Source organism: Centruroides sculpturatus, unplaced genomic scaffold, assembly GCF_000671375.1.
Source record: "Centruroides sculpturatus isolate CEXI.00-Female unplaced genomic scaffold, Cexi_2.0 scaffold119, whole genome shotgun sequence".
Taxonomy (NCBI): domain Eukaryota; kingdom Metazoa; phylum Arthropoda; class Arachnida; order Scorpiones; family Buthidae; genus Centruroides; species Centruroides sculpturatus.
The window spans coordinates 414,228-426,315 of NW_019384338.1; the positions used below are offsets into that span (position 1 = coordinate 414,228).

The 12,088-nt window shown below is 28.8% G+C and overlaps 1 protein-coding gene across 1 annotated transcript in view; it reads left to right on the forward strand.

Moving 5' to 3' along the window:
• The window catches only part of LOC111632849 (run domain Beclin-1-interacting and cysteine-rich domain-containing protein-like), an 82,553-nt gene that overhangs the window by 15,613 nt on the left and 54,852 nt on the right, over positions 1-12,088 (forward strand). The window contains exons 2-4 of the mRNA XM_023377380.1: positions 4,863-5,025; positions 5,220-5,427; positions 10,855-10,961. Coding sequence (XP_023233148.1) covers positions 4,863-5,025; positions 5,220-5,427; positions 10,855-10,961 — 478 coding nt within the window. The remainder of the gene's footprint in view (positions 1-4,862; positions 5,026-5,219; positions 5,428-10,854; positions 10,962-12,088) is intronic.

A 12,088-nucleotide genomic window follows, 5' to 3' on the forward strand; every position in this document is an offset into this window, starting at 1 on the left:
TATACAGCATTCTTCTTTGAAGTGTCTCTTGTAACCTGATGGTTGTTTAAACTACCAAAAAATTGTTTATAATAATCAATTTTAAAAAAATTAAATTGACACTTTAAAATTATATTATATTTTTTAAGACAAAATATCTATAAATTACTTTGAATTTTCTGGAAATAGAGGAATTAAAATAGAGCATTATAAAAAAGTTATACAGATTCATTTTCAGGATGAAATGAGATAATGGGAATTTAAAAATATATACAATAATCATCATATATATACATTAGATTATATACAGTAATTATCATACAGTAATATACAGTAATATATATAATGTATATAATGTGAGTATACAGTAATATATATCATATATCATATTATTATCATATCATATCAGTATATTATTATCATATATATATATATAATATAATATAACAGTATATTATATTACAGTAAGTATACAGTAATATATATAATGATTACTGTATATAAATTAATTATTTCAGATATATTTTTTTCTGTAATTTGTTATTTTCAGACAGTATAGAATTGTGTATAACATGTAAAAATATTAGAAATGGCTTATTGGAAATCTGTTCTAAAATTATTACTAAAATAATCACTGAAGTTTTTAATAAAGTAATAATTTACAATTATATTTATATTAAACATTCAATATTAAAAGAAATTACTATGCTTAGAAAACAAAGACAATAAATCTAGTGTTAATTAAATAAACTATTAAAACTGCTGTTTCACTTATTAATTATTGGACCAGTATTAATTATGACCTTGCAAAATCCAGCAGATTTATTAGTTCTTAATGAACAGTTTAGCTTTCATTACAGATAACAATATATCCAAAAACAAATATAATTTTTTTTTTTTTATTTTGTTAAAAACTTTTATAAAATGAAAATAAATTATTTACAGAATTATATAAAAATATATCTTATAGTATATCTTGAAGTAAAGAGTTAAGGACCTTTTATTTTTTATAATTGACTCTCAACCTGGGAAAAAGATCTTGTCATTCAGTGCTCAAGAGTGTGTATTAGAAAAAAATTCAAATTATATTTTTTTTCCTTTTACAATGTTTACGAAATCATGTAAAATACCCTATCTTGCCCATATGTGTTTTAAGACAATATGGAGTGGTTCAAATTAAATTTTTTATAATTATTAAGATTAAACATTAAACTAGCAGTGAAACAATATTTAGGGTTAATTTTTAGGCTATAATTTGAAATATTGTAGACCTATAAATTCCCACTGGCATCTGCCTGTCCATCCATTTTTTTTTTGTCTGTCTGCATATCTTTTCTTAATCTCAAGAATGGTGTTATGTAGATGAAAGCTGAAACCAGATATGAAAAGGTTAAGGGCAGGAGGCTCTGATTAACTAAGGTTTTTTTAATTCAAAAATTTTCTCCTGAAAGGAGTTAGACAACTGCCACGGCTCTATTGTTAACGGAAAAGTATGTACAGGAGCAAGACACTAATAATTTGAGGTGGAGAGCATATATTTTAAATTAAAAAATTATTAAAAATATGATTAAAAATTGCAGCCTGGCATTGTGACAATGTCACAATAAATAATTGCTTCTTACAGTATTGTAATCTATTTTTTTGAAGACATACAGCACAAGTGTGATGAACCTTATCATCATCAATGATGTATTACATTGCATATCTAACCTTGCATCAGAATACAAATATCCACAGTAAAGACATTCAGTTCTTCATTTGAAGAGCTTTTTTCAAGAGGTGTACTAATACATTCTTCATTTTTTTCTTCGTCTTGTCCATTTTTCAAGTCTTTCTTTCAAGAACTACTTTCCTGTTTTTGCCATGTTCTCTCAGATTATTAAGATGGTATATGATGAAGATGAACAAAAGACATAAATTAACCTCTATTTTGTCCCACACAACACTTTCCTATCTTACATCAACATATCATTTTGAAGTCTCTTAAATTCCTTGGTAATCAGTGGTGCTAATAAAACATTTTTACAGTCCTATAAAACTAAAAGAATTCTTTATTGATAGAAAGAATCAAAAATTTATTGTGACTGTCAAACACGTCTCCATAGACAGAGCATTGATATAATAATAATTTCACCACCATTTATATTTTTGGCATGCAGATTTAGTTGAATTATTTACTGTTGTTACAGCACCATTAGGCACAATACAGGTTATACCCCATCTTGCTTCACTATTCATACTTGTCCCACCTTTCCTAATATATGTCACATTTGCCATGACTAGTGGTGTTAATTCAAATCTTTAGCCTCAAGGAATCAATTGCACACGTGCACATGAAAAATTATTTTTTTTAAGCACAAGTAATATATCAAAAGATCATTTTTCATTACTCTTTTGTATGGTTTTTTATTCTATCTACAGTTTTTTGCAAGCAGAAATATCTACAAAAACTGAATAAATATACATACAGTGGTACCTCAGGATACGAAATTAATTCGTTCCGAAACTGAGATCGTATCATGAAAATGTCGTAAGGTGAATCATTTTTCCCCATACGATTACATGTAAAACCAAATAATTTGTTCCAACACGAAAAAACACTCAAATTAAAGCTAAGTAGTACATTGAAAAAATAACTTTAGTAAGGAAAACACTGAAAAATGCATTTTGTAGTTGTACATGTATAAATAACCATAATAGAATAATAATTGATAAAAAAAAATGTAGTTTTATTTGCACTTTACCTTCGAGGATAGACGACAGTGGAGGTGTAAACTGGTGGCGGAAGAGTGGGAGAAGGGAAATGATACTAAAGCTTAACTTACATAACATAATGTAACAATAACTGTAAAAAATATATATAAAACAGAAAAGTTAAAAAATTAGTGTTAAGTTATTTTTAATTTTTTATTCACTGCTTTTTGCTTTATTTTCTTCACTTTCACTGGATAGAGGTTGCTTGGTAAAATATCTATCCAAAGAGGTTTGGCTTTGCCCTCTTTTTAAAATGCTTCTAAAATGACTTAGGTAAATGTCATTACTATGAGCAGCAATATGGCCAGTGTGAACCTTTTCGGGATGTTTCTTTTCAATAAAATCAGTCACTTTCTGATAATACCTCAAGATTTCTTTTATCGAGCGAGATCCTTCCACGACGAAGCAAACACGCGGAATGAGACCGGTGAACAGAAGTGAATAAAAAATGGCGCTGCGAACTAATGTAACGTCGTACGGTGAGTTTTTGTTCGTACCGTGGAGCAAAATTATGTTCAAATTTCATGTCGTATCCTGAAAATTTCATATGCTGGGGCGTTCGTATCCTGAGGTACCACTGTATATGTTATTTACAACTGTATCACATCATTTACCTGTATCATATGTATTTTCCTGAAGGTCAATCAAAAGGACCAAAAACATTAGATGGTTAGTAAATGTTAGTTACTGCATATTTAATGGTTATGTGTTTGTTATTGTGATAGTTTAGTTATAGAAAGGATTAAGTATCACATCATTTATATATATATATATCATTGTTTTCTAACCTTTGTCATGGCACACTTGAACCGATAATTAAATTTTCACAGCATACTTAAATTATAATGATTTAAAAAAGAGAGTAAAAAGAAAAATTGTATTTTTCATTATTTATTAACATAAGGCAATTTCTGATAAATAGATAATAAAATTCTTTAAAAAATCTTTAGAAGAGAATAAGAGAGAGAGGCGACTTCTTGCTGCTTTACAGTAAAGTGTTGCTGTTATTTTACTACAATTTCGATAATAAATGAAGGGTCGTAGAGGAGAAGAACCACATATTTAGAATTTCTCATTTTAATTGAATTCAACGAAGACGTGTTCTAATTAAACCTGAAGGATGCTTTACCTCTCTAATTGATCAGTGCTCTTAAAGTATTAAAGATTTCACTGCTCCTCGTTATCTTAGATGATCTCCTTATTTAATCCATATATTATAATCCTGGTTAATTCTAAATGGATTTAACTTATTTGGGATTAAAATGGGTTATATTATATTTAAATTCTTAAAAATATATATTTAAAATATANTGTATCCAGCTTTGTTGTTGGGTGCACCAGAGTTGCCATCTCTCTCTATGCTGCATTGTCAAGGGAAGCCAAAGTAATGGTCACAGTGTTGATTCAGTCCACACTGCTGCAAACAAGCTCATTTCCTGACTAATGGTCCGTGATGTGGTTGTACAGTTTTGCACAGCCAACCTCACAATATGTCTGTCCTCTCGGGCATTAGTCATGGGAGGGTGTTGAGATCCTGCATACCATTCAGTAAGACCTTAAGCAACCCATCAATTCCATATTCGCATGACAGTGGTTGGATTTCAACCAGTGCGAGTGGCAATATCACAGAACAATAATCCACACTCTCAATAGACAACGATCCTGCCTCTATCGAATTCTGACACTTGTTGGTAAGCATTTCTTCTTCTTATTCGAGGCATAACATGATATTCTGATGAAACCCCAGCCTTACAAAGCGATTTCCAAATGAGAAATCCGCTGCACAACTTTTCTTTTATGCAGTGTTCAGATGTCGTTTGTCCCTCCTGCATCATCTAAATGCGCTGAAATACTAGCTGAAATACTAATCATTTGCATATCCCAACCTCTTCTTCCTTTCATATGATTTTGATGTTCGTATGATCATTCATTCCTGGTGTTGCAATTTTAATGGTCAACAATGTAATAATACTTTATTCGTCCCATTAGTTATTGACACAAATAAGTTGATTTATATTGTAGTAAAATTAAAAATCATATTATCAGACAAATATTAAGAAAATTTTCAATATCATCATATACAATAAATCTTATCTGGTTTTCTAAAATATAATTATATATTTTTATAGTTATGAGGAAGAAGAAAGACATCAGTTACTAATTTCTTTGAAACATACAGTAGAGGGTCTGTTGGCAAATTGTTCAAACAATGTTTGGAATACTTATGGAGGTTTATCTCGCCTCTGTACTGTTGTAGACAAAATATTATCCCATAAATTGCAAAATCAACAGGTAATTTTTGATTTATCTTAAATTTTATTTTTCTATAAATGATAAAAGAATAAACTTTGTTTTTAAATATTAAATTTGTTAAACATAATAGAATTTTTAAAATTATAAATTGATATATAATTTGATGTTAAAATATATGTATATATATATATATGTATCTTAAGAATTTCTTGCTTGAAATAATATTTTTTCAGGATAATGGATATTGGAATTTTCTTGCTGGATTACAATTGTTAAAACCAACATTAATTCCAGTATTTTCAGAAATCTCTCACGAAGGAAATGAAAAATTGATTAAGAGAGAACAACAATGGTTAAAAAATAGTTTACAACAACATATTTTATCATCCCAGTTAGAGATTCTAACAAAAGACAAAGTTCATTTATTAAAATGTTATCAAAGTAAGTAGATTTTATTGCTCTTATAAATGAAATTTAAAATACATGTAGCTGATTTATTTTTATAAATTTTGTTTTAATTGTCATGTTTTTTTCTTTTCAAGAATAATAAACATTAAGTTTTTGGTAAATAAAATTTTATATTAAATTTATATTAGTGCATTAAATAATTCTTAATGTATTTTCAGAATTATAATTCAGTGAATTTAAAAATAAAAGTTTATTTATAAATAATGTAACTACAAATAAAACACGAAAAATATAATATAAGATGAATAAAAAATGAACAGATTTTAGTAAAATTATATTTTGGATAATTAAATATCCTAGAAAACTAACATTTTTATTACTAGGATGCTGTTTAAGAGAAATCTAATTTTAATTACTAGTCAGCTTAATTTATTGTTGCTATAATGAAGATAAATTATTCATCATTATAACATAAATTAAATAAATAGGAATAAGATAATAAGAAGAGTAACATTTATTTCAAAATATTTCAGTTAAAACTAATAATTGTTTTAAATTATTTATAAAAATGCATTTCATTTAAAATAAGTTATGTAACAAAATTTCTATTAAAAATTTATGTAGAAGCTTTATATAATAAAATGGAAATCAATTACAGTATTATTAACTAATATAAATTAAATAACAATATTGATTTAATTATTTTTCTTCTTTAAATTTTTTACTGTTTAATATAAAATATTTTAAATTATTTTAATAGAAATAATGTACTGTCATCAAGGCCAAATTTGATACACACAATTTAAACATTTAAAAGAATATTTCCTTATTGTTTTAAAATATAAGTATTATGTTTATATTTCTTCAGTTAAGTTTTATTAAAAGTATATTTATTTTAAAATACCTATATGTATATCCTTAAGATAATATTTCATAGATGAAGAAATAAAATGAAAGTTATTACAAAACTGTTGTAATTAGGCTGTTGAACAACTAAATTTTAAATTTTAATCTTAGTATTAATCATAAATTTCAGATCAGATAATTCAAATGTAGAATAAAAACAAAGCATTAAAACAACTAAAGTAAATACACTGCTGGCCATTAAAATCCCAACACCAAGAAGGAAAGCAAATAAAAAAAAAGATATTTATTGTACATAAACAGTATGGCATGAAGACAAAATGATTAAATTTGCAAACAGTTTGGGGGTTTACAGGGGTGCGAAATTAGCGGACACAGTTGCCACCTTTGGCAGCTAAAACGGCCCTTATCCAGTTAGGCATGGAGTCAAACTGGGCTTGGATGACAGAAACGGGCAATTCATTTCATGCTGCTTCAAGTCTATGCCACACTTCATCAACTGTATTAGCTGGAGAGGGGTGGCGGGCTAGCCTCTGAGCAACCCATGACCAGATGTTTTCAATTGGTGAGAGATCTGGAAACCATACAGACCAGGGCAACAGTTAAATACCCTCTGTATTGAGGAAGGTCAGAACACGACCTGCAACATGTGGTCTTGCATTATCTTGTTGGAAGATGGCATTTCGCAGGCCTCGAAGATAGGGCACAACCACTGGATGTAAGATGTCAGAAATGTACCAATTGAAGTACCCAATGGCTGCCCATATCATCACACCAGGTGCAGGGCCCCTATGCCGATATCGAATGCAAGCAGGTGACAAGCGGTCTCCTTAGAGCCTCCAGACACGTATACAGCCATCAGAATGCTGCACACAGAACTGGGACTCGTCTGAAAAGACAACATTGTGCCACTCTTGTATCCAGCTTTGTTGTTGGGTGCAGCAGAGTTGCCATCTCTCTCTATGCTGCATTGTCAAGGGAAGCCAAAGTAATGGTCACAGTGTTGATTCAGTCCACACTGCTGCAAACAAGCTCATTTCCTGACTAATGGTCCGTGATGTGGTTGTACAGTTTTGCACAGCCAACCTCACAATATGTCTGTCCTCTCGGGCATTAGTCATGGGAGGGTGTTGAGATCCTGCATACCATTCAGTAAGACCTTAAGCAACCCATCAATTCCATATTCGCATGACAGTGGTTGGATTTCAACCAGTGCGAGTGGCAATATCACAGAACAATAATCCACACTCTCAATAGACAACGATCCTGCCTCTATCGAATTCTGACACTTGTTGGTAAGCATTTCTTCTTCTTATTCGAGGCATAACATGATATTCTGATGAAACCCCAGCCTTACAAAGCGATTTCCAAATGAGAAATCCGCTGCACAACTTTTCTTTTATGCAGTGTTCAGATGTCGTTTGTCCCTCCTGCATCATCTAAATGCGCTGAAATACTAGCTGAAATACTAATCATTTGCATATCCCAACCTCTTCTTCCTTTCATATGATTTTGATGTTCGTATGATCATTCATTCCTGGTGTTGCAATTTTAATGGTCAACAATGTAATAATACTTTATTCGTCCCATTAGTTATTGACACAAATAAGTTGATTTATATTGTAGTAAAATTAAAAATCATATTATCAGACAAATATTAAGAAAATTTTTTATATGACACTACATTTGCAAAATATTCTAATGCAAAGGGTACACCAATTGATACATTATTCAACCAGTAGTGAGCAGCATTCTACTCACTATTGGTTTGATTTATAATTTTTAAAATGTATTAAAAACAACTTGTCTTTTTTTTTTTAGTTAAAATTTTATTGTGAACAATTAATATTGCACATGATAAAATTTGAACAAGTAAGCAGCAAAAATTCTGACAAGCAATCTTGTCAGAATTTCAGTAGCTTTGAAATGTCATTTTAACTAAAATTCAGCTAAATTGTTAAAACTGATTTAGCTAAATATAATTTTTGCAAGTACAGTAAACCCTCAACGTAAAGACTAGTTGGGAAAGGAATGTCCACAATTGCCAAAAGTCCATTAAATCAAATGTATTTTAAAAACATATTCATAATGAACTTATGATGTATTGAAATGAAATATTTTATTCATGAATAAACATGAATAAAATATTTTATTATAATGTACATTGAGTAATTTATACTTATTGACCCATCTTTTAGTATGCTTTATCTGCAAATAAAAAAGATTTCTGGATTTTTCTTTTAGAATATTAGAACAACATTTTTGTCCATTAAATTGTAAGTTTGCTGTACTGTTAACTGATCATCTGTTCTTCATAATGATTCAAAATATAAAAAACATGATGATTATTTCATACTATATTTTGAGTTATAATAAGCAATTTTCTATTCATGAAAAATGTATGCCATAATGCTTGAAAGAATGATTTATCAGGTGGGAGAGGCTCATAAGTCATGAAATATAGATATTACAATCTAGTAATAATAATCCATGTAAAGACTTGAAAGTTTGAGGTATTCATACATTTTTTGAAAAATTTAGAGATTACAAAACACACTTCATTTTCAGATCTACCTTGCATTTGATTAAATTTAATCTGATAATTAAAATGTATTAAAATTAACATGAGAAAAACATATATTAACTTATATGATTAACACACACATTTTTACAATTAATTGAACAGCTTTAGTCTAAATATTCTTTATCAATAGGAATAAAATTATAATAAGAGAGAGAACACATTTCCTTTTTCTGTCAGTAAGAATATTATGAGGTAAAAATGAATTATTCAACTATTGTTTTGAGAACTATGCTCATACCTTTTTTTTTTTCTTAATAATAAAGCCAATTACTGCCGTATACCATCAGGCTATATAATGGCAATAATAATAATAATAATAATAAATTACCAAAAAATTTGATTCTGGAGCGAGGTGTTAGGTGCCATCTCATAATAAATTTAATAATTACAGTAAGATCCCACTTAATGCTGATTTGATATAACGCAATCTGTTCAAGCCTTAAAAAAACTTGAAATTTACGCTGATTTAAATTATTCTGGCATTTTATATATAATACGATTATTTATGAACACGAATCAATCAGAAAAAAGGTGGCAAAAAGATGTTTCTTTAAATCTCTTTGTTTAGTGCAATTTTGGAAAAATATAATATCATGGATGCCACAGGCAATATCGGCTTCGCTTGGCAACAATTAACTGATATATAGTTATGGCTGAAGGTATCCAAGAATTTTCAACGAGAAGAGCTTATTGCTGTATGCTTTGGTCAACCTAATCAATATGGCAGGACTAGATGTAGACGAGCAGGATATTGAGGAGTTACTGCATATTTCTGGTGAGAGTCTTATTGATGATGACCTTCAAGAACTGGCAGAACAAGGAATTCATGTAGAACTGGAAAATAGAGATTCTGAAAACAAAGAACCCAAAAAATTTCTCTACAGATTTCCTTATTAAAAGTTTGGTAAGATAACTGAAATTGTTGATCAAATTGTAGTGAATGATCCAGATTTTGAAAGGCATGCAAAAGCAAAACGAGGCATTTTGGATGCAATCTTCTGCTACAGACATTTGTTTAAGAAAAAAAAAAATGACAAATGAAACTTTATGACTTTTCTGATAAAGTCAGGATCTTCTTCACAAAAAATGAACTTTATATTTTTGTGTGCATATGTTTGTGTTATTTAACATATTTTCATATTAATTTGTATAATATAACTTAAAATTAAAGTAAAATTTGTTTATTTTTGGTCACATGTTCCTTTATCCCTATTTACTCTATGTTAAAATGACCTTGTTTAATGCTGTTTTGTTTAGTGCTTTGTTGTCTAGGAATACATCCCCCGCGTTAAGCGGGGTCTTACTGCATAATTTAATTAATAATTTTAGATTAAACTGGAAGATTATTATTTAACAGCAGTGTTTGGCTTTATTATTATTATTATGTATCATATTTTAGTTGAGTTGTTTGTTTACTTTTTTTTTTTTTTTTTTTCATAATTTCCTATTCTACTTCTGTGCTGACTAATTTCATGATGAATTAAACTGTTTTATATAGTAAAAAACTGAAATTTGCCGTAGCCTAATATGATTTATTTTATTAAACTAATTCAGTTTTTTCTAGGTTTTCCCCATTGAAGAACTGTGTAAAACTGTTGACTTTCTAACTTTTCTTGTAAAATCTATAGCTTCAAGCAATTAACGTTCTTTAGATTAAAATATTTTGTTAAATAATTTTGTATTTAATCTACTGTATATTTTATAACTTAATGTAATTTTCACAAATAAGAACACAAATGCAAGTAGTATTGACATCGTTTTGTAGATTATTTCTTGCTAAAATATTATGTAAAACTATTAAACAGTGCTTATAATGACAAAAAATCTTTAATTTGTAAGTTTTGCTGTATATATATGTGTATTATATAAAATTAGTTAATATTAATAACAATTATTTTAGAATATTATCTATTCTCTAGTTGACAATTGGATTGAGTAAGATTAAAAAGTAAATTCATATAGTTTGATGATTAAATAGTTGGATAATAATAATAATTTTTTGTCTTTTACAGAGGAAGCTTTTTTATGTAATGCTGAATATACAAAGGCACTTTTAATATGTTTAAAAGCAGTAGAAGAAAATCAAGCTGCATTATTAGCTAAATTAGATCCTACTTTAGTATGTATAAAAACAATTTTATAAAAATAGATACTTATAATTTTGATTTTTCACTAATTTTGGTATTCTTTATTAATTCATTAAAACTTTAATAACAATATTTGATTAATCATATTATATATTGAAGATTAAGAATTAGGAATGCATCATTTGAATATATAAGCTTTTGGAACTAAGATAAAGTTTATAGATTGATGAAAAAGTTCCTAAAATGATGTAATTCTTACTTCAGCAGACTTTTTTCTTTACAGTGACTACTGTTGGAATCCAAAGACATCCTCCTCCATATTTTGATAGTAGCCTAGAAAAACATCTGTTGGAGTAAGAGCTACTGTATCATTTTAGTAACATTTTCATTAATGTGTAAACCCTCATTTTAGTTCTATAATTTACTATACAAGTTTACACAGTATAATCTCTGAATAGTGGACACTGTTGGAATTGAAGTTTGTCTGCTATTTAGAGGTGTTTGCTATTCAGAGGCACATGCTGGCAGTCATATTGTATTTAAACCTGGTCATTATAAAGTGAAGAATACGAGTACGATGGATCACGAAAATGTCATATTTGCATTAGGAATGTGAATATACTGAAAAGTATATGTAGCATATATAATTAAAATATATAAATTAGTGACGTAACGAATATTCGGTCACTATTCGGCCGAATACCGAATACCTAAAAACAGGAGTAAGAAATAACAAAAGCACAGTAAATTAATCATTTTGCTATTTAGATTTAATGTTATCGGGTTAGTGTTGTTTGTTTATATTTATTTATAACTTATAACATGCACAAATTAAAAAAGAACGTAATATTAGTCACTTGTATTCACAATTTATAATTACAAAGATCAGCACACGTACACACCTATTCGTTCGAGAATTGTCGCACATCTGAGCGTCTGACCCTGCCTATCCTTCTTTTTAAGTGCTCGTCTTTGCTCTTCCCTTTCTCTTTCCTCTATCGCTCTAGTCCACGCATGCCTATGCATACATCATAATACGCCCTCATGATACTTTCGATTCGTGACTTTTCCGTCGTAGATTTCCCATTTTACAATTACGTGACTCATAGCCTGGTGATAACGGAGAAAAGAGACAGCTAGGATGTTGGTATAAGTCACA